The 22,944-nt window shown below is 35.8% G+C and overlaps 1 protein-coding gene across 1 annotated transcript in view; it reads left to right on the top strand.

Moving 5' to 3' along the window:
• Nucleotides 1–22,703, top strand: part of LOC122792827 (uncharacterized protein DDB_G0283357-like) — a 22,740-nt gene extending 37 nt beyond the window's left edge. Inside the window, exons 1-4 of the mRNA XM_044060386.1 lie at nucleotides 1–57; nucleotides 2,167–2,245; nucleotides 6,269–6,313; nucleotides 21,819–22,703. The exon at nucleotides 1–57 is cut by the window's left edge and continues 37 nt beyond it. Of these exons, the coding sequence (XP_043916321.1) occupies nucleotides 2,192–2,245; nucleotides 6,269–6,313; nucleotides 21,819–22,703 (984 nt within the window). The 5' untranslated portion in view covers nucleotides 1–57; nucleotides 2,167–2,191. The remainder of the gene's footprint in view (nucleotides 58–2,166; nucleotides 2,246–6,268; nucleotides 6,314–21,818) is intronic.
• Nucleotides 22,704–22,944: the final 241 nt, after the last annotated feature.

Here is a 22,944-nt window from a genome sequence, read left to right as displayed (position 1 = left end):
TGAATCATTCTTTATCTGCAACTGTGAACAACAATACTTTCTTTACTGAAAGACAAGGTAAGAATTACCTGTTTGTAATTCCTAAGTTATTGTTTGACTTGACATTACTTGTTCAAAGCTGAGTGTTTGTACACCGTAAAATTATTATATCTGTTTCAGACTTCATGCAGCATGCTTAAATAACCAAATATCAGTTGTATTACCTACCTATAACTGGTATTGTCAGTTCTCCATGAAGAATGATTGATCTTAAAATCTGACCCATATCTGTAGATGTTTTCACCAGGTAGTCCAGTTTCATCCCACTTCCCAAAACATGCTGGTTGACTGGTTACTCTAATCTGTTCCCATATATTGCATTTATCTTTACCCTTCTTTTCCAAGGTCATAGCTGAAAAGGGCCTGATGACCAGTTTACAAGAAACCAAACATGCAAACAAATAAATGAAAATGTGAAAGAATCACTCATTTGACAAAACTGTAATGTACTAATCTGAAGAACTAACTATAACAGTACATTATAGTAATAGTTAAAATAATAATGTTCTGAGCATTATTGTTCATAAGTTCAACTTGTTATGTAGAGGATTTTGATTGGGACTCCAATCACAACCAATTTATGTGGTTAAGACATGGATATCAAGACATTCAGCTTGAGAATGGACAGAAGTAAAGCTTTAGAGGTGAATCTTGACAACTATTTCAAGAACACATAATCATTTGGTTAGGATCAGAGAGACACAATCATGATTATTTGTATTACATGGAGCTTTATCTACTAAATGTACTACTAATCACTGAAAAAAGTTTAGGAGCACAAAGTGCTTTATAGCCTTGAAAGCCATAAAACACTTAGCACTGCCACACAGACAGTTAGCAGAATTCTTGAGAGCCTGCGAGGAACTAACAGCTTAAAAGCAATGGCCAAATTATTGGGCAGCTCTTAAAACCATTTTAGCTTCTAGTGTTCTGTGGAAACTGATACTTGTCACTCATATTCTATAGCACAAGGCTAGAGCTTAACAGTGCTTAGAGCTGCTTCACAAAAGCACATTAAGTACCTTTCTGATGTCAGAAAGGTGCTCAACAAGACTGACATTTTTTGAAATTCTGACCATAGTTGCTGCACTCCATACAGTATACGTTGATTATAATCAATGCCTCTATCACAGCCATCTTTATATTCATTTTTTATTAATTATGGCTCCCCACATTCATTTTATTCTTGATCTGTTGTGGTTATCATGTTTCTGTTATTATTTACCTTTAATAAAATACTTGTATAAGCTGATAGTTGTTACTTTAATGCTGTGTACTGATTATGTCTTAATGCATTTCTTGGACTTAAGCTATTTTTGATTTTTACAGTTGATAGATTTACAGACTTTTGATCTTTGCTAAGATAAATGAGAATACATAAAACTGCTAGAGAAGACCCTTTTCCATGGAAAGTTCAGAGATTCATTCACATGCATTTTTTTCAGGAAAGAATACTTTTGGGGCGTTGGATTTTTCAAAGTATGCTTTTTTATATGGTCATGCTGATAACTTTTAGTGAGTTCAGGCTATTCACAAAGGCTAGGTCACATGCTATATCTGTTGCATAATTTAGTTATTCTACAAGCTTTTTTATAGTGACTTTTAATATTATTTTTTCATGATATAGGGAAGTGTGAATATAAAATTCACATACCTTATTTTGGTTTTATTTGAAAACAGTTTGAATAACTCCTTTATAATTAAATATATTAGTAGTTATTGATAAACATTTTTATATTCAGCATTTGACATATAGTATACAATTTAACAAGCTGTGCATTGTATCTTACTTGCAAAAGTCATATGCTACCTGAAAGAGTAATGCAATCAACTTTGTACCCATGAAGGGAGCTAAATCTGAATGATTTTTTTATGATTTTGTTTTATTCAATAAATGTGATGGCACCTACTAAACTGACAGTCAGACAATTCCTAACTACTACTGCAGCATTTTGTAATGCAGTACAGAATTTCTTCACCATCAAGTATCCCCGTTTATCATTTAAGATTTCAAAACCTATAGAGACACAGCAGTTGTACTCATCATGGCTCATTCTAATTCTGCACTGCATGTAAAACATTCAACTCCAACCTTATAATGAAACCTTGACCTGTCTTTCTTTTCAGTTTTGCTATAACCACCTACACAAAGATGAAGACTATAATTCTGTTTTTCTGCTTTGTGGAACTAGCTTATACTACTCCAGTAAGTATATATATTATATCCTGTTGTTTGTATTCATGTAGAGTTGTATTTTAAAGAATTGTATTTTTCATTGAAAACACTCTAAGACTAGATTAGTGTGAGAGACAGAAACTCTGATGTTTTGTTTCATCACCTGCCGACATGGAATATGAACACTTTGTGTACCAATGATTTCAGTTGAAAAACTTAGAAACACAATAAACATGTCATCTTTGTACTGATATGAAAGCTTAAATATGCACGTCTTGTGCACTGCAGCTGAGGTCAAAAGGCACAAAATAGTATCTAGGCAAAGCATAAGGCAAACAGTGAAAATGCAGCAATGGGAAGAAGTGGGGACAGCTGCACAGTTTCCAAAACATGAAGTGAGAATCTCATCTCGTGAAGCTGACCTAATTAGCGGAACAGTTACTGGTGCATAGATCAGTATCATTTAATTGACCTTGTATAGCAGTACAGACTATTCCCTTAATGCACTACTGAGTGAATAGTACTAAGGAACGTTTAAACAGCAACTTTCACTGAGATCAGCAAATAGGAAACAGTGTGAAGTATTCTATGAACATCTCATTTCAAGGCATTAAATGGGCATGCCTGATGTTTTTGCTTTGCAACACTTAAGTGTTGCTTTGGCATGATGATTAAGGTCTTTTCCCATTGACTCAAGGTACACGGTTTGATTCTGATCTCATTGAGTTAGGTTTATAATAGCCTTCAGACTTATTGCCTAGCATTTACTTACTGTGAGTTTCAATGCAATTTCAACAAATGTGAGTTTCATGAGAAAATAAGTTTACTGTTCCTCATACTAAATCTTTATTCATTGTGAGATTGCTATGTTTAAGGGTTAGAGGTTAGCATAATGGTTAAGGTGTTTACTTCACAGACAAGATGTACAGGGTTTGCTTCTCAACAAAGGGCATTGGCTAGGCTTAAAATAACCCACAAAGGCAGGTAGCCTAGACATTTCCCAATAAGAAATATATGTGTGTATGTCTGTGTGGGGTTGTATGCATTTATTTAGGCAGTCATATATATTTGCATGTGCATGCATGTGTGTGCGTGTGTGTGCGCACGCGCCTGTGTCTGTGTGTGTGTGTGTGTGTGTGTGTGTGTGTGTGTGTGTGTGTGTGTGTGTGTGTGTGTGTGTGTGTGTGTGTGTGTGTGTGTGTGTGTGTATGCAATCATGTGCTTGGTTTTGTGTGTATGTGTGTGTGTGTGTGTGTGTGTGTGTGTATTTGTGTAATGCATCTGTATCTATGCTGTGTGGGTGGGGTATTTTCCTAACACCAGTGATGTTGTACAAGAAGTGTTATTAAATAAGTAGAAATAAAATCACAACAGTGTATGACAAGAACATATCCAATGAGGATAGTGGTGTGTATAAATTTCAAAGATGGCACTCTTGTTGACTTTAAAACCTGCTTAAGGAACCATGGGTTGACGTAGGATGAAAACTTTACAGCTTTTTTGTTACTTGCCATGGCTGCTTTTGCATTCTGTTTCATTTTTTATAAATTAATGGATTACATGTAAATTAACAGAAGTATATGGAATCATAAGACTTGGAAATATAATTATTTTAATTGTGTATCAGAATACATTGTACTGGATGCATCAGTTATTATCAAGCTATGCAGGAGTTCTACATTTATATTAATGTTGTCCAAACCAAACCACATACAGAGTAGTGTAAAGTGTCATCTGAAACCTTTGATGATTCTGGAAATAGGCAACATGTGAATTAAGACTTTGACTTCCAGGCATAGGCCACAATATTTAATGACCTAAAAATGATAAATAAATTGCTTAAACCTTATACCAAGTATTTTATATTCTCATTGAATGAGGACTCCTTCTTTAGAAAGACTCTGAAATACTGGAATGGAGACATGGTTAAAAACATTAGTCATAACGTAAGTCATCAGTTCTGAAACTCTAATCATTAGAATATTCTAGAAAAAAAGTCATTTTCACATTATTGCTATATGGTGTTGAAACACTTGTGGGCTGCATATAGCATAAGTTTAATGCTTGCTGCAGAAGACATTACTACCCTTGACTGGGATGATAGCCAAGCGGTGCATTTAGGGAATTTAACACAGACTATTAAGAGAGTGGCAGAGCCACACATAAATCACATGCAGTAGCTGATAGTCATCAAATCATATCTATACACAGTAGAACACAAGAATAACAATTCAAATTCAAGTTTAATAATGTACTTATGTCTAAGCAGCAATTCCAATAAAAACTGAATAAAACACTGCAATGTGATAACTATGAATTGCCCCAATAAAAAGATACAAGTACTTTAGAAGGTGCCATGAAACAGAAAGATGAGTCTTAAGGGACGTCTTAAAAAAGGCCAGTGTATGGAACTTTGTCACCCACTGTAGAAAAAGATTACAGAAGTTGGTCATTGGTGACAGAAATAACACATACAATAAGTATCTAATTACAGTCTAAGCCTGTAACAGCCTCATGGATGGAGAATGCAAATAGCTAGTTGAGTTGTATAGACCATCAGCTTTTTTGTAATAAGGGACACCCAGACTATGAAGGCCTAAATAAACCAACAGTTGAACTTCAAAGATAGTAGATCAGGCAGGAAACCACTGCAGATTCCATAGATCTACAATGATATTATGGGATTTTGAAGTACCACTGAGCAATGGGCAGTTTATGCTGCTATATTTGATACCAATGAAGTTATTTTTTGAAGCCCTATGTATAAAGTATTTCAATAATTCAAGCAAGATGAGACAAAGTATTCACCACTGTAGTGAGGTCCTGCAGATACAATAAATGCTTGATGCAAGCAATATTTTTTAAGCTGAAACAAGGTGATCAAACAACAAAAGATGTGATTTTTCTTTGTCAGCTTGTCTTTGATAACCACAGTATGGTTTCTCACCTTATCTACAAAGACCAGTTTATCATCCTTATAAATAATAATGGGATTTAGAACTAGACAGATTGCATCAAAAAAACTCTCAACAAGGCCATAACACAGAGTCAGCAATCAATCAGTAAAGTAAACCTCATATTTATCTCCAAATACATGATCACCCACTGATCTTCTGGACTAATGCCTCCCGAGGTATCTCTTGAAGGAAATTTCAAATCTAACAGAGATGGTACTTTACATCGGTGGTGTTCATTTCCAGTACGATGAGATAAACACATCTCTTTTTCTCAGTCTACCCAGCACTGCCTAATGCTGATAAAGTCTTATGTATGCAAATGTATTTTTCTTAGCTTTTTAAGAAAGCATGAACCTATACAGGGTTTTAGAGTCAAAGGTACTGTTAAACAGATAGCCTCTAATAGAAGCAGGCATGTACTAGATTGATGCCTAGCCTGTAGAGGGCTCACACAAACTGAAGTGAACCTGCAGTATTGCAGATGGCGTTACACAAATGCATTAGCCTCATAAAGAAAGGCAAGTGCAGATGCTTGAAGAATTTGTAGACAAACATGGTATTGGAATTAGAATGTTTTTGAAGCAGTATCCAGTAGCTCATTAACAGAGCTTCTTCTCCAAAGGAAACCCCTATTGTAAATTGAATAACTAAATATTTTGCATGAAGCTTTCTCAATGAATTTCATAGAAATGGTAAGCAAACTGTTGAAAACACCTTATTGAATACTACCACCCCAATAAGCTATTTGTACCCCTACTTATACCAACAACTACATAAGTAAAATCTTCCAGTAAAAGTGAAGTTCAGAAGCTGTTACAGAGATCAGAAGAGAGGCAAGCGACCCTTCACTGATGCCACTCTCAGTTTGTATATTCACTTCACCACAGCATACATTCCTAAACTGTTCTCACTTTTAATAAATGATGTATTTATATGAAGACAGTCGAATCTAATATTTCTTTCACACTGAAATAGTAATCTTTTTTTAATTATCTGTTTTTACATTCGCAATTTAAGTTTTTATTAGGCCTTTAGCAAAGTTAATGAGAGCATTCTGAAATATGACTGACTGAGAAATAAATTCTTGTTTTTATAGGTTACTAAACAGCCCATCACCCAGAGTGAAAACAAAACTATGCAGGTAAGGCCATGTTTTATGGAACATGATTATTCTACAAAACAGTGGTTTATTAATTTCATTATGTTGACTGGTAGATATAATTTGACCTATATTCCCTTTTAAAAGGAGACATAATAAGGCATTTATATCGACTAGAGTAAATCTGAGTAGGATATGGGGGAAACACCCTTACCATTTATTGATTCACTGATAACTGAAGTAGAATCTTTGCCATCTATTAAACTTGGTTTAATATTTCATGTGAATACAGTGAGAATATTATCATTCTAGATAACCACATTGAGGTATGGAGTAATTTTTATGCTTCTGGTTGAGAAGAAGGTAACTTCAACCTTAACCAAATTTTGATTCACAATTTTCAATACATATAAAATAAGAAAGTGCATTAATATTTCTTTGGGATTGGATCATGGCTGGGATTCGTACAGCTGATTTTTAATGAAATGCATATACACTGATTACTACTTAGGCTAAAATGCTGCTACCATAGAGAGGGTTGGCATAATGGTTAAGGTCTTAACCTCAAAGATACAAGGTACAGAGGCTGATTCTGACCTTTGGTCATTGGCTACAATTGTAATAGTCCTCAGACTAATAGCCTAGTGTTTACTTATGAACAACTACTAACCTAATAAAGTAACTTATAACCATCACTGGGACAAAGCTGCATAATAAGAAGCACTTTTAAATTGAAAAAAAAAGTGAGTTTTTGTTGACACAAAAACTTACCAACATGAGACTGTGGAATAATGTGAGTGACTTCAGAGGCCTTTGCCAAACAAAAGTATCTGTGATACCTGCCACCAGAGATCCTTAGATATCTGCCTAAGTAGCAGGAAAGGAAGTTTTATCACTTAAATATAACAAGGGCTTGGGAATTATATTATTATTCCCCTCCTTTACTTCTTTGCTTCAGTGCCATCACTTCTGATTAGGCAAACACTCCTGTCCCACACGCACAGATGAGTCATATTTATATATTCTTATGCCCACGCCACAACTCTCCGTAAAATGCATGGAATACTGAATGCTACATAGTAAATAATCAGAAAATATGGAAAATACACATATTCAATTGGTTCTAAGCAGTTTTCCAAAAGAGAGGTGTGTAATGTGTATTTAAATCTTACATCACTATTAACAGGCATATGCCACACATGCCCAAGGGCATAGTCAGGCATATATATATATATCTATATATATATATATATATATATACATATATATATATATATATATATATATATTTTTTTAACTATCGGTAGGATCAGCCCTATGTCTCCCGTTCCTGCACTCTGTTGATATAGTCATTCCTCCTTCTGAGTCATAGCCTTCCAGCCCGTTTGTTATCCACTGAAAGTAAGAGCAGGCCAGTCTGCAGATCATGTTGACTGTCTGGCCCCTCCATGGGAACCTTGCAAACTCTGTTATAGCTGCCCTCAGGAGATGCATGTGTGTATGTTTGCATGTGCAGCCTCCTGACCAGGTGGTATACCTCTTACAGTGCAGAGGTAGCTAGTCTCCGCCTCTTACATTGCAGAGGTTGCTAGGCTCCTCATGCTCCTGCAACTACCAATATAGTGGGCTAAACTGACCCCCTCCCCCCAAGATGGGCCAGCCAGCATCAGCCATTTGCTCCTATCCTCCTTATCTAGACCCTCCAACAACTATGCCATTAATCGAACAAGGGTCATGTGGGTGCAGTCAGAGCTTTATCTTTCTGTGCCATGAGGCCAGAGCCAGGCATAATTTTTGTATAGCATGTCATAACTTTTGCAAAAATAATTTATTTTGTGTAATGAGGTGTGCTAAAAATTAAATTTAAAGAAATCATGACAGATTTAGATTGATTTTATTTTATCAGGTTATATATTTTATTAAATGTTTTTTTCATGATGTCTAGTTGTTTTTTATTTAAGAAAGGCTAAGACTTGTGGACTAGATTATGAAAGCTAGTGTACAGTTTTTACGTTTTATAAAATCCCAGTCATTGTCAGCATGCATTCAGAGTTTTATCATGAGAATGTACATCAAACTTTATTTGCCTTACAAACTGTTTACAGATAATTGCCTTAGTTTTGCAGACTTCTCAGCAGGTAGATGAATTACTTGATTTTTTAGTAAAGTTTCCCACTCAGTATTTTGGTAGTGGCCTTTTTCTAAGCCTTAATACCATCTACGATATATAGCACTAAAAACAATTGATCTTACGGGGGTTTGAAATTCTTTATCTGCCTCACCGGGCCTGTTTAGGCCTTCTCTGAGAATATCTTTGATTATGTATTCTGTTGTAGTTGCAACGGAAGGAGGAAGCAGAGATATAAAACAATTATTTCTGAAACATTGGTACCAAATCACAGCACATAAAGATGATTAAATAATCAGGGATGAATGTTTCCAGGTACCAGGGTAGCATATGGGCTGACATAAAATTTAACGGATGAGAAGATAGAATAAAGCAAGTGTATTGGGCCATTTTATTCTTTCTAAGATTGGAATCTTTCTAGACATGCAGATAGTAAGCAAATTTAGACAATAAAAGATGAAAAAAGAGGTGAAAACAACTGAACAGTTACAAAGTGTAGTTCAGTCCAGCCTGTCATCTTGTACAAGTTCAGATAGTATTCTGCATGCATGCCACCAAAAGTATTCTAAAACTTGGAACCCCACATCACGTTTTTTATCAGGTAGGAGTAGACAAAGTGACCCTGTTTGCGGTGCCTGCAGCTGTTCTATGGCATAGAGGGTTCTTCAACCCCCTCATTAAAAAAAATGTATACAACACCATTTAGGGAAAAAGGATATGGGTATGTTGTTTTCTGATATGCTACAAAGCTGCAGTCTCTTAAATGGAGCAGAGAAACCTGCTATGTACCCCAGAAGGGACCATATCTGTTTTGATTTGAAAAGTGTCCTGTTGGTGACTGATTTGATTTTCTATGTCTGTGTGTTGTAACCTGACCTCATCATATTCAGAAATCAGATGGGTGTATAACAAGGAATAAACCCTGTCTGGTAATAAAATAGCTGCTAACAAGAAATCCCAACATGTCTAATTGAGTGGTGTAATAAGGAAGTAAGTACTCTATTTCTACAATTAATGTTGTTGATTATTCAACCACAGCATCATAAAGGAAAGTGCAATAAATGCAACAAGTTTAACAAAAGCTGACTACTTCCCCTAGCTGCAGCTCTAGATCAGGTTCCCATGGCAGCATGATATGACAGAGTAAGGCAAAGATTGTTTCATATGCATGTTCAACCCTTGCTTGGCAAGCATTTCAGATGCACCCCAGTAAATATCTCCATTTTCCCAGCTGGGAGACAGGCAGAATGGGAAGATCAGTGGCTAGACACCAGGGTAGAAAGACAGAAGGTTCAGGTTATACAGACTAAATGTTCAGAGGGACCCGTCTGCCTTTAGAGAATAAAGCACAAGGAGCAGATGTGATGGCTCTCACAGTCTTCAAAAATCTGGCCACTGTGTTGGCATACTCCTAATGGAGATCTACACCAGATCAGTGGCTAGTACACAAGTGCCAGAGGGTTGCAAGACAGCAGTTGTTGCACCTTTGTACAGCTGGGGGAGCAGCACAAATCTGTGTGACCATAGACTGTTAGATTAACACCAACAGTGTTAGGGAAAGTCATAGTGAGAGAATCTTGAAGGAAAATCTGGTAACATTTCTGCAGGGCACCAATTGTCAGGACAGCAGCCAACATGGATCCCTGGCAGGGATGAGTCCTATGATTTGGTTAAAGGTGAACTTGACAAGGAAGTACCACTGGATGAGATCTATCTGGACTTCAGCAAGTCATCTGACTATGTTCGCTACCACACAGAAGCAAAAGAGAAATCTAAAAGGGTTCAGGATAAGACAAAATTAAGGAACTAGATACCTGGATGGCTGAATGGTAAGACACATAGAGCTGTGATGAGAGGGACAATGTCAGAAACTCACAAAGTGATTAATAGAGTACAACAGGCATCTATCCTGAGTTCAGAATACTTCAGTGTGTTTGTCTCAGACATATCTAAAGTACAAGATAAATTAAAAGATAAATACAATAAGATAAAAGACACAAACATAGATGCAGTGGTGGATGGAGGGCATTGAACAAATAGGTAGACAGGTGCCAGTACAGTAGAAGTTATAGAAGTATTGTACTTGGTTCACGTCAGGGTGGTTGTGGTCTATGAAAGGGGACAGAGGAAGTGATAGCGGTAGAGCAGGAAAGGATCTGGGAATGTTAATTACATCAGCACTAGACTATCAGAAACAGAGTGAAAGGACAGTGGTACTTCAGGAGTAGACTGTTAGGGGGTGCCTTCAGGGGGGAGATTCTAAAAGCAAAGTGGTAATGTTTTCACTCTTCAGGTATATGGCCATGCCCTTTTTTGATCTCTGGATAATATGTCAGGAAAAGGACATCAGGCTGCTAGAAGGATTCCACAAGAAAGCTACCAAAATGGGAAAGGATATGACTAGAACCTTGAGAAGTTACAGCTATTCTCCTCTAAGACCAGAGGAGATGAGGGACCATGACAATGGTGCAAATATCATGTCAGGAAGGTTCATTTTTAGTAGGAATGACAGAGGGAAAAGAAGTGGATACAAACATTAGACTGTAGGGACTAGCTACTCGCTAGAGTTCAAAAATTATTATTATTATTATTATTATTATTATTTCAAAGGGGATTGTAGATCCATTGCATGGGCTAGCAGAATGGATAGTGGAGAGTGAATCTACATAGGTATTAAAGATGGCATGGGAGAGGTAAAAATGATACAGGGGAGGGAAGAGTTGGAGAAGAAATAAAATATTAAGGCCTTACAAGAGCAGAGTAGACAGGATTACTGCCTCCTTCTGTCGTCAAACAATTATAACTGGTAGCTTCTGTTACTATGCATGTAACATGAAAATAACAATCATTTGTATTTGAAAGGGGGATAACAGACACAACTGAAACCGATTTAAAATGCAGTTCATTAGAAAACCAAATAAGGATTAATTCTGCAATATAGCAGTAAGAGGGAATATTATCTTTAAATAAAAAGTCCACTTTGTGCATAAAACATATTATAGGAGCATATAATCCCAGAAACCTCAAAGCGAGTAAGTCAGAAGACCATGTACATCTTTCCAAATACCACCCTTGAGATGTACTTTCCACTTCCAGCAGGGAAAAACATGTCAGGTCAGAAAAGAATCTGCATGTATCCATCAGTTCATCAAGATTAGTCTTGAAGGAGGCAAAGGTGTTACTCTGCTTAACATGCAAGGGAAATTCTCTCAAGAGATGGGACAATATTGAATAATGAATATATCCCTTCAATCTATTTTTTATATGTTGGTGGAGGTTCAGATCCTTGGTTTGTGTGTTCATGTAGCCATTCATCCTGTGAAAATATAAATAATCCATTAGGATAGGGTGTTTGATGGCAGAGAATGACAGGTATCTATAAGAGTCATATGAGTCTATAAGAGGCAGAGTATAGGGATAGAGCTTCTAGTTTCTCTCTCTTTGTAAATAAGTGGTTTTAGGCCATAATCATTTTTGTCAGGAACTGCTGCGGCCTTTCTAACTGCATGATGGGTTTGGCTAGCTACATGCTAAAATAAGCATTGTACTCAATAATTGGTCTAATTAGGGGCAGAGTACAGAGGAACAATAACATCCATTGACCTAGATGAGATACCTTTAGAAATTAGTTGTGCGAGGTAGAAGGACTTCCTCACTATTGCAAAATGGTGGTCAAGACTGAGTGAGTTGTCATCCCAAATGCTGAGATCCTTGGCTATTTTGTCCATGTGGAGTGAGGTACTGGCTATTTATTTATTTATTATTTTACCAGGATGGAGCAGTGGTCCTAAGACCCTTTACAAACATGGCCCAGGCCACAGGGCAGCAATCACAACAGACAAAGATTTCATACACAACTACGCTGTAAGTTGAAGAAGGTGGATATTTAGCAAAGGTGTCAATGCTGCACTTTTGTGTTTAGGTTGACTGCTGTCCATGTACAACATTGGCTTACAAGGACTGGTTCTTTCTGAAGTGCTTTTGTCTTAATGGGCAATGGAGGATGACACCCAGCTTGAAGTCTTTCTGAATTTGGTTAGCCAGAGGTCACAGTTTATAGTACGGAGTTCAGAAATGTATATACCAAAAGGAAGGGTCCTAGTACTAATCTCTCTAGTATTCCACTGGTTAATTTCTGAAGTGGCACCTACCATCTTAATTGAATGAGTTCTATCTTTCTGCCAGTTTGCAAACTATTTTACCATGTAAGAGCCCACTTTTTGTTTGTTTAGCTTATTTATAATGCTAGCATGGGGCACAGTACTGAAGGCCTTGACCAGATCCATAGAATATATGGACTAAGTAGACAATATCTACTGCCTGTGAAGCCATCTAAAAAAATACCATGCTGATTAGACATTATCTTTACTTGACAAAAAAAAAACTGTTGTGGGTCTAGTTGCATGACATTTTTAATATCATAGTTTAAGAGATCAGTTATGGTATGATATGTTCCATGGCCTTGAATATTAGACTAGTTAGGCTGAAGAGCTTTGGGAGTTTGTGCAGGGGCTACTACTAGAACTATTTTCCAAATTTCAGGAATATGCCCTGTTGCTAAGTTTAAGTTAAATATGTGCAGGATGGATTCAATGAAGGCATGTCTGGTGCTGTTATTTAGGCATCTAGGTAAACTGCCCTGCTCCATGGAAGTGGTGATTTTAGTTTTAGAGAGTACAATGAGGGCATGTCCCATGGAAATTGTGGGAAGTGAATGGGACTCACGAACTTGAGAAATATCAGTTACTACTTCTAGAACAAAATTAACACCAATTTGTTCTGCAAATATGTTATCATGTCTTTATGATCAGACTGGGTAATGCCACCCTGGATTAGTTCTGTACCTGGCATGGTGTTATTTCTCTGTATCCTAATGCAACTAAATAAGAATTTCTAGTTATCTATGGCTTCTGATCCTGGTTTCAGTTTATTATCAGCTTTGATATTTCCAGTGGTCATTATAAATCCTTGTTGATCTGTTTCATTAAGTATTTCATGTGGGTAGATTTCTTATGAGATGTTTAAAAGTTTGTTTTTCCTTTTTTAATATAATGTATTCATAGGACTGGTGGACCTCCAAGGTGACTTATTTGCAAATTTCCCATTATATCTGGTTCTAGTGGGGTTGCTAGATCTGTACACTTTTTTATATGAGAGTAGAGCTTGGCTGAAAAAATATCTGCTGAAGCTTCATGGGGAGTTCTGACATTACAGGTGAACTTTGACAACTCATTACAGAATTTAAACATGTTTATATGTTTAAAATGCCTTTGAATTTGGAACTGTTTAAAAGAAAATACAGTAACCAGACTGTGAACATAATACTGTGCAGCCTGAATCACAGACAAATAGCCATATTTTAGGCTCACATTGTTTGGTGTATCTAGACCACTAAAATCCAAAAATCAGAGACCAAACACAGTCAAATGTAGTCAGTCTAACAGTTGTAATATTTATTGAATCCAACAAGTCCAACCACTTCAGGTTAATCCAACCAAATCAGTTAAGTGTTTTGTCCTTAAACAAAGACGGACTTCATCAGAAGTGAATGGTTGTTAGAGCAGTCCCACTATATATATATTCAACTTAATTATTTAATTAGACAAACAATTAAGTAAACAGTTAATTGTCATTATCATTTAAGGAAACATAAACTAAAAATATTAATAAAAACATAAACTCAGTATTTGTAAATATTTTTAAATTTGAACATAGACACCAGATCCAAAAGTGACTTTTGAGTTACACCAACTAGAAAAGTAAACCATCTAGTCCACAAAATTGATGTTAAAACCATTAAAGACGTTAAAAACATATTTTAAGAGGAACTAAAAAATGTCAAGCCAGTGTAAATGTATACAAATATTCAAACAGAGTACTTATGTAAAGAATAGGTATATCTGTGTTTATACAAGTTCATGCTTATTACAGTTTAGCTGCTCTGAGCTTTAAAACTGAATTGATGGGGGTATATTCATTTAACCCAGGTGGTGATGTTGCATTTAGCCTAAGTTGCCACATTAATTCTCTAAATTCTATTTGTGTTTCCCATTGTCTTCCCCTTAATTCTATATCAACAATTTATTTTTTAAAATATTTTTATTAATATTTAAACAAACAAATAATTTATGACATTTAAAATTTAAATAGAAATATATAACTAAAAAAGAGGAAAAAAGAAACCAATATCAAAATACACAACAAAACAACTATTTACCAGAGTGCCTACTAAACAATAAAAATTCTGAAAAATGTCAATAGTTAATTATTATATATAAATATCAACAGTTATTTGGGTACAGATGTGGTGGTGGCGCTGCGCTAGCATTGTCACCTCACAGTAAGACGCTGTCCGGTTCGATTCACAGCTAGAGCATCTTCTGCATGGAGACATGTGTGAATGGGCGTACCTTCATTGAAGGTTGTGCATCAGGGCTGGTAACTCGGCACGTAAAAATCATCTACCAATCATTAGCGGACCGGAGTTCCGCTGTGGCGACCCCTAACCAGGAAAAAGCCAAAAGACACAAACAAATCAACAGTTATTTGGGTCTGTATCACTTCATCAAACCGTCACTTCAATGAATGGCATTTTATCTTCGTTGTTGTTGAAACAGATTTGCATGATTTGCAAGAAGAAATTTAAAAAATTGAAAGTGACATATCCTGAGCACCATGTTTCAATAAATATGTTGCAGAGTATAATAAACTACTGGATAAACCATCAGCATATGATAAATGGCTTGAAATGCTCAAGCTGAAAAAACTAAATCGGGACATAAATGACTTTAACAATGGTCATATATTTTCTTGTCCGAAAGATGTGAAAAATACATTTATTGGCATGGCAACACCTTCTCAGACTGTTGTTAACACAGATTCTGTTAGAGCACTTGAGGACTTTAATGTTCCTTTGGCTGATACCAGTGTTAATCAACATGTATTAGCTAGTGATGTTGCTGCTGGCCTGTCTGTTGAAGGTGGTAGAACTGAGGACATAAATGTTTCATCACGCAATGTCTTTGCCTCCTCTCAAACTTCTGGCACAGCCTTGGGCTCTGCTCAGGGTGTATCAACAAGTGTGAGTGAAGATACAGCTGAAATGCCAATGGTGGTGGGTTTTCAGGGGCCCAGGCAGGTCATTCGCCTTAAATTACCTAAGGAAGTGAATGTAAACAAGCAAATGACCTCACGCGGCATTCGCAAGAAACAAGGACAGGAGTAGAAGCAGCCCCAGAACAAGAAACAAAACAAGGGCTTAAGTATTGAAAATTGTTGTGTCATTAATTTGTCTGATATGGCTTTTGATTCTAGGCATGTGTCGCTACTTGAGAAAGGTTTGATATTTATTCTATCCGATGTGGATAGACTTGCAAATGCTTTAATAGACTTAAAATTATTTACACAGAATTTGGATTTAAAATTGCTGTATGGTAACTCTCATTCTAATACTGCTGTGGCTTATAAGTGCAGTAGTGTGTTTGTCCCTAATAGCCATCTTATAGTACAAGATTTCCATAACGTATGTGAAGTACAGATTAGGAATTGTTATCAGAATTGCAAGTTTAAGTGTATTTATAATTTAACTAATGATAAAAAACAAGCTTTACATGAATTGGAAATGAATAATTATATTATATTGAAGGAGGCTGATAAGGGAGCGGCAATCATAATAATGAACAAAATTGATTACTATAATGGTGTACTAGAAATTGTGAATGATAAGTTAGCCTTTGAAAAAATTAATAGCATTCAGGTTGATGTATTTATTAATAATGTCAATTCATTATTATATGACTTGCAAGCAATGAACGATATTCCTTTAGAGTTATTTATGTATTTAACTGGCTCTCATCCGGTGCTTCCAGTATTATATGGCATACCCAAGGTGCATAAATCTATCCACAAACCACCAATGAGGCCCATTGTATCAGTGCAAGGTTGGGCCACTGAGCCTATATCTGTGTACCTACAGGGTGAATTAAGTAAATACTTAAAATATGTTAAGAGTTATATTAAGGATACGGCTAATTTTCTACAGCAGTTTAATGCATGGTTTAGAACAAAAAGTATTGATGCATTTATTATGGTAACTCTTGACATAAAATCATTGTTCACTATGATACCTAATAAATATGGTATCACAGCTATTAGACATCTGTTAAATAAATATAGTTATGGAACAGGGAGATAGAAACTATTTGTGAACTCCTGGACATAGTTCTTGAAAGCAATGTTTTGTTTTTTGACAAAAAATATTACCATCAAATTTAGGGGGTTGCTATGTGCACCCCTGTGGCTAATAGTTATGCAACATTAGTCTTAAATGAATGGGGGGAGTGTCACATTCATTCACGCTCTAACCAGTATGCTAAAAAGTGGCATTTTTAAGAGGTTTGTGGATGATATTTTTTTCATCTGGGAGGGTGATGAAATGGAGCTAGATACATATGTTGAATATTTGAATAATACCACTAACTTTCTCAGCTTTTCTATGCAACACTCGTGTCAAATGATGGAGTTTTTAGATGTCAGTATTAAGTATGCGAGGTTACAAATACAGACATCAGTTTTTAAAAAGAAAGTTCATAAAAATACATACTTGCATAGAAGAAGCATGCATCCCCCCATATATATAATGGTATTGTCAAAGCCCAGGTAATGCGTATGAGTAGGTTAAACACTAACGATTCTGAATGTGTCAAGCAGACTGATGAAACCCTGGACTCTTTTAGACAGAGGGGATATGAAAACAAAATGTTGGAAGATGCTAAAGGCTTTGTATTAGCTAATAGACCCTCTGCAGCCTGACCATACTTTAATAAAACACTAAGTGATCATGATATAGGTAATAGTGGCCATTGTACTAAAGATGTTTGATATTTGAATACTTATAATATGTGCAGTGATGCTATTAAGAAGATAGTGACAGATAATGGGGGGCAGCCGCAGTGGTGCAGCGGATAGCGTTGCTGCCTCAAAGCAAGAGGTTCTCCAGTTCGATCCTCGGCTGGGGTGCCTTCTGTGCGGAGTCTGCATGTCCTCCCTATGATCACGTGGGTTTCCTCCCGGTGCTCTGGTTTCTTCCCACATCCCAAAGACATGCTGTAGGTGGATTGGACACTCTAAATTGGCCCTAGGTGTGAGTGCATGTGTGTTTGTGCCTTCTGTGGAAGGTTGAGCGCCAGGCTGGCAACTTGACACCGTAAAGCTCCACTGCCAATCATGAGTGGACAGGTGATCTGCTGTGGCGACCCCTAACCGGGAAAAGAAGAAGAAGAAGTGACAGATAACTGGGGCATTCTTAGGAGCTTACCTGAGTTTAATAATATTATTAATGAGAGGCCAATGTTTACATGTAGAAAATGCTGAAATATTAAAAATAGGTTATTTTACAAGGACATGCAAGAAAAAAATCAAAATAGATGGGCTAAACAGGGTACTTTTGCTTGTTTTAATTGTTGCTGTTGTATGTTTATTGAGAAGAATAATATTTTCTTACATCCTAAAACTGAAATTTCTTTTACCTTTACATGTTTTGCCACATGTAACACCAGTAATATTGTATTTTAGCTACATGCTTAAAATGTACATGTTTTTATGTGGGTAAGTCAACAAGACGCCTAAAGGATAGAATTATAGAGCATAATTCAAACATAAGAAGGGATGTTTTCACAATTCTTTGGCTAAATATGTGTCTGAAAATCCTACCTATAGTTTTGGATTCAGGGTTATTGAAATAATGGTGAGATCTATTAGAAGGGGTGATCTAAATGCAAGGTTAGAAAATAAAGAATATTATTGGATTTTACGCTTGCAAGATGAACATTATCCAGGTATTAATCAAAGAGTTTTGGTTAAACAGGTATTAAAACTTAAGCAAATGAATGTTTAGATTAAGTACATATTTGTAATTATGTACTTTTTACAGAGTTTAGAACTGTTCCTGTAAATAGCGTATACATGAACTGCTGCTATTTATTTCTTTTAATATGTTTATTGCAGTATATTAATTGAATGATTGTTTCTATTAGCTGTGTGATTTGAGTTGTAATTAATTGGTATGTATAAGAACAATTGTGCATTTCATATTTGTTATTAGCACTGAAGAAGGGTACTGGATACCTGAAAGCGTTGCTGCTTTATTCATCTGTTTTTATATTAAAAGTTTTGCTGTCCTATGTTGGTGTCAGTAGTTTTGTTGGGTTCATTGAATTCCTCTCATGTGGAGGACTGTACCCCCCCGTACTAATTATATATACTAGTTCCGAGTTTGCAATACAGTGAGGAAAGGGCCAATTTCCTAATCTGCACTGTACTGCAATCTCAGTATGAATAGTTTGACAAACAAGCACGTTCGATGTAATTGCTCTGAAAATGCCATTCAATGGACTGATTTTTTTTTGATGAACTCATAGGGAGCCCAGTTATTTATGTAGCAGTTCTTTAAGTTTCAGTCACATTATAAGAAGAAGAGATTCTGATAGTTCTTGTCTTGATGGTAATAAGTTTCAACTGGCAAACTTCGGTTGCAATGTTTGAAAATTCATTAAAAGTGGGAGCAGATTCATTTTTCCAGTTCTTGGTTAAAACTTTCCTTGCAATTGATCAGATGCTGCATAAAAGTGGGTATTTTAATCTCCTGACACAATCGGCTATTGAGGTATTAAATAAAATTATTCATTTAGTATATATCAACAATTTCTAAGATACCAAAATTTTTTACATTGTTGCAAGTTAGCACATGTTTATACAAAGCACTATTAGTATTTTTCTCTGTGATGTCATAGTTATGTTTGTATATTGTTTTGCTTAACATTTTCTCTGTCTTCCCAATGTAAAAGCAGGGACAACTTGCACACATTGCCAGGTATATCAACACAGATGTCCCACTTTTACCATTTGATAAATTAATTGTAGATGCACCATAGTTACTAAGAGTGATGTATTCTCTGTCTAGGATAAAAGGACATTGTTTGCAAAACCCACATTTTGACATACCACGTGTTTGTTTTTCTTTTTATTAGACTTGTTTATTTCTAAATTAGATTTTATATTTATTCCCATTTTCTATACAAAAGATGGTTTGTTTCCTACCAACCTAAATATTTTTTGTTTGTTTAACAAATTTACATTTTTTCCTAACTACAACCTTAATATTTTGTGAATCATTATTATATTCAAGTATAAGAGACCTACAAAAGTATTTGTAGTTAATTTCTGTCTCAATATCATTTGTCTGTCCAACACCATCATTTATCAGTTCCAAGTAGTGGGGTATGTCTTTTTCCCCATTTACTTTCAACATCTTTTTAGTCCTGTTTATTTGCCTTTAAATAAATTGTGATCAGAACACATTCTAGCTATATGTACATGCTGTCCTTTAATTGAAATGTTCTCATGGTGCCAAGAATGGCGACTTTTGTAATGGAGGCAGGTATTAGAGAAATATTTTGAAGTAAATGTACCATCCTCCATAGAAATGGAAGCATTCAAAAAATTGACCCCTTTGTTCATATGTAAGTACATAAATCTCAAGAATGGGGTACTATTTGAAATATAATCTATAAAAACTGTTACTCTGTCATCTGTACAATCACAAATAATAAATATATCATCTAGGTAATGCCCATAAAAATTCCACATATGCTGTAAGCAGAGTCAAATACATAGTTTTCCTTCCAGGTTAACATTACTAGGTTTGCATAAATAGGGGCACAAGCCTATTGCTATACCATTGACTTGCCTATAGAATTCTCCTTCAAAAAATATAATTGTTAACACCATATCCATAAATTCTCTTAGAAATCATATCTCTTTATTGCTGAGTGTCTTATAATTCATCAAAGCTAACTAAAATAGCTCTAAACCTTGGTCATCTGATATACTGGTAAAGAGATCCACTACTGTTAAAAAAAGTAATATTATTATTATTATAATGTTCTGGTGTTGATTTTCTTAAAAAGTTCCATGAATTAATAAGCACATGTTTGTGTTCTTTTAGAAGCCCTTTTAACATCCTATCTATGTAAATGGAAAAGGGGCAAGTCTTAGATCACAAGTCACTGCAATTAACTTATATGGTGCATCAGTTACTTTTTTATGTACCTTTGGTATCCCAGAATAGCTGTTACTGTGGAGTGCTTGTTACCCAAAAAGTTAAAATGGTCATAGGGAATAATCCTCTGAGATAAAGCATCCTCCAGAAAAAGAGTCAAATTTTTTATAAGCAATATTAATCTCATTTTTGGATATAGGGGTATATTTTTGTTGCCCTGTAACATTTAACCACTTGGTTTACTCCACTCTAGGGCAATCTCTGGAGCATGAGCAGAATGTGTTGATGTTTGGTGTTTTGTAGTAACATTGTCAATAATTGGGATGTTTGCATAGCTGGTCATTCAATGAACTTCCCTACACACACAAACACACACATTGTTTTGAAGCTTTCAGTGAAATATAATATAAAACCAAACTAGGTAGGGAGCTACGCCCCTCCCCCCTAAATTGGGGGGCTGTGTACCCCACACCCCCTCAACTATATATTCTAACTCCAGGATTACAGTACTCTACACAGTGCCAGTACTTCACTTCAGTGAAAAGAGATTTGGTGAAATTAGTTTTTAGTAATTTGAGCTTTCAGCGATTTGGTCAGGGTGAATCAAATTCATTGAAATGAGCTTTCAATGAAACAAAGTAGACCCATATATATTTATATATATATATATATATATATAAAGACTGTATATAACATTTTGTGTTATTCATTTCATAAAATGTTACTGTACGTGCAAGAATATACCTTCATATTCATATAAAAATTTGTTTTTGTCTTACTTCGGTAATCGCCGATGTAATCTGTTGGTTTATATTTGTGATTACTTTTTTAAATGGTTTTAGTTATGATTAATGGCAATCATCAATGAGTTTGTTCAATGCTTTGTGCTTCAAATCAAACTCACTGGCGATCATTCATTGTAAACTCATATGTATATATGTGTATGTGTGTGTGTGTGTGTGTGTGTGTGTGTGTGTGTGTGTGTGTGTGTGTGTGTGTGTGTGTGTGTGTAGGTGTGTTTGTGTATATATATATATATATATATATATATATACACACACACACACACACACACACACACATATATATATATATATATATATATATATATATATATATATATATATGTGTGTGTGTTTGCTTAGTTTGCCTATATTAATGTTCCAATGTCTGCTCTTAATTTCTTTTTACTCTTAATGATCAGTAGAATATTATCTTACAATAAAAGCAAAAGAAATGGGCAACATTATTTAAATTATAATTTTGTTTTACATAATACTAATGTGTTTGTAGATTCTAAAGTAGCCTATGACAATGTAATGACTTCTTTTAATAAAGGATTGTTGTGTAACACCACATAGGAGACTCAAAATGGAGGTGACATCTTCAGCAAAATAATCCTGGAAGGCATGCACTTTAACACTGCTAATGCAGAGGAAGAACATTCTCATCTTTCTTCACCTAAAAATGCTGCTATTGCACTTGAAAAGTTAAAAAGTCACCTGGACCTCTTAAGTCAAGAAACACTTTCTGTTCAAAAGACTCATCATAGACAGTCAGGTCATAACCAAAATGAGCAGAATAAACTACATCAAAATCACCCTGGCTATAGTGAATCAAATCATGTTCCACCTAGCTTCAGTCAACTCAGCCATGGTAAACTGAGCCATGACCAAACAGTCTACAGTCAGCCAGGTCATGACAAGGAAAATCATGACCAATCAGATCATGGTCAACCAGGCCAGAGTCATCCTGGTCATAATCCACCTGAACCTGGTCAGGAAGGCCATAGTCAGTCAAATCATGGTCAAGCAAATGAGCCTACGTATCAAAGGCATCCAAGTTATGCAATAGGTCATAGAAGTTCACAAAGTCATGAAGACACACAGCAGCCACAAGATCCACAGCAGCCACAAGATTCACAGAACCCACATGATTCACAAGAATCACAGCACAGCAGCAGTAACAGCAACAGCATCCGTAGCAGTAACAGCAGCAGTAACAGTAACAGTAACAGTAACAGTAACAGCATCCGTAGCAGTAACAGCAGCAGTAACAGTAACAGTAGCAGTAACAGTAACAGTAACAGCAGCAGTAGCAGTAACAGCAGCAGTAGCAGCTGGAGCACCAGTTCCAGTGAAGAACATAATGATTCAAGCCACCATCATCCCCATGACCATTCGTCTGATACAAGTAGCAGATCCAGTTGGTCCAGCAGTGAAAGCCTTGAGTCTCCTGGCCATTAATGCAAGCTCTATACTTCCCTCAACGGATATAAGGATAATAAGTACTAGAATTACTGATTAATCATGATGGCATAACCTTGTGTTTGCAACTTTAATGGTAAGCACTGTATAAATACCAGTCAAAGCATCACTATCCACTATGGTACCTCTTCTTACTTGAGAAATAGTCCTGTATTATTAAGTGTACATTCTGGTTTGTTATACTTACTAGATTAATATCTGTTTGCATACTTTATATAAC

The sequence above is a fragment of the Protopterus annectens genome, chromosome 2.part0 (genome assembly GCF_019279795.1).
Source record: "Protopterus annectens isolate FY-2018-M chromosome 2.part0, PAN1.0, whole genome shotgun sequence".
Lineage (NCBI taxonomy): Eukaryota > Metazoa > Chordata > Ceratodontiformes > Protopteridae > Protopterus > Protopterus annectens.
This window is presented reverse-complemented; position numbering and strand designations above follow the sequence as displayed.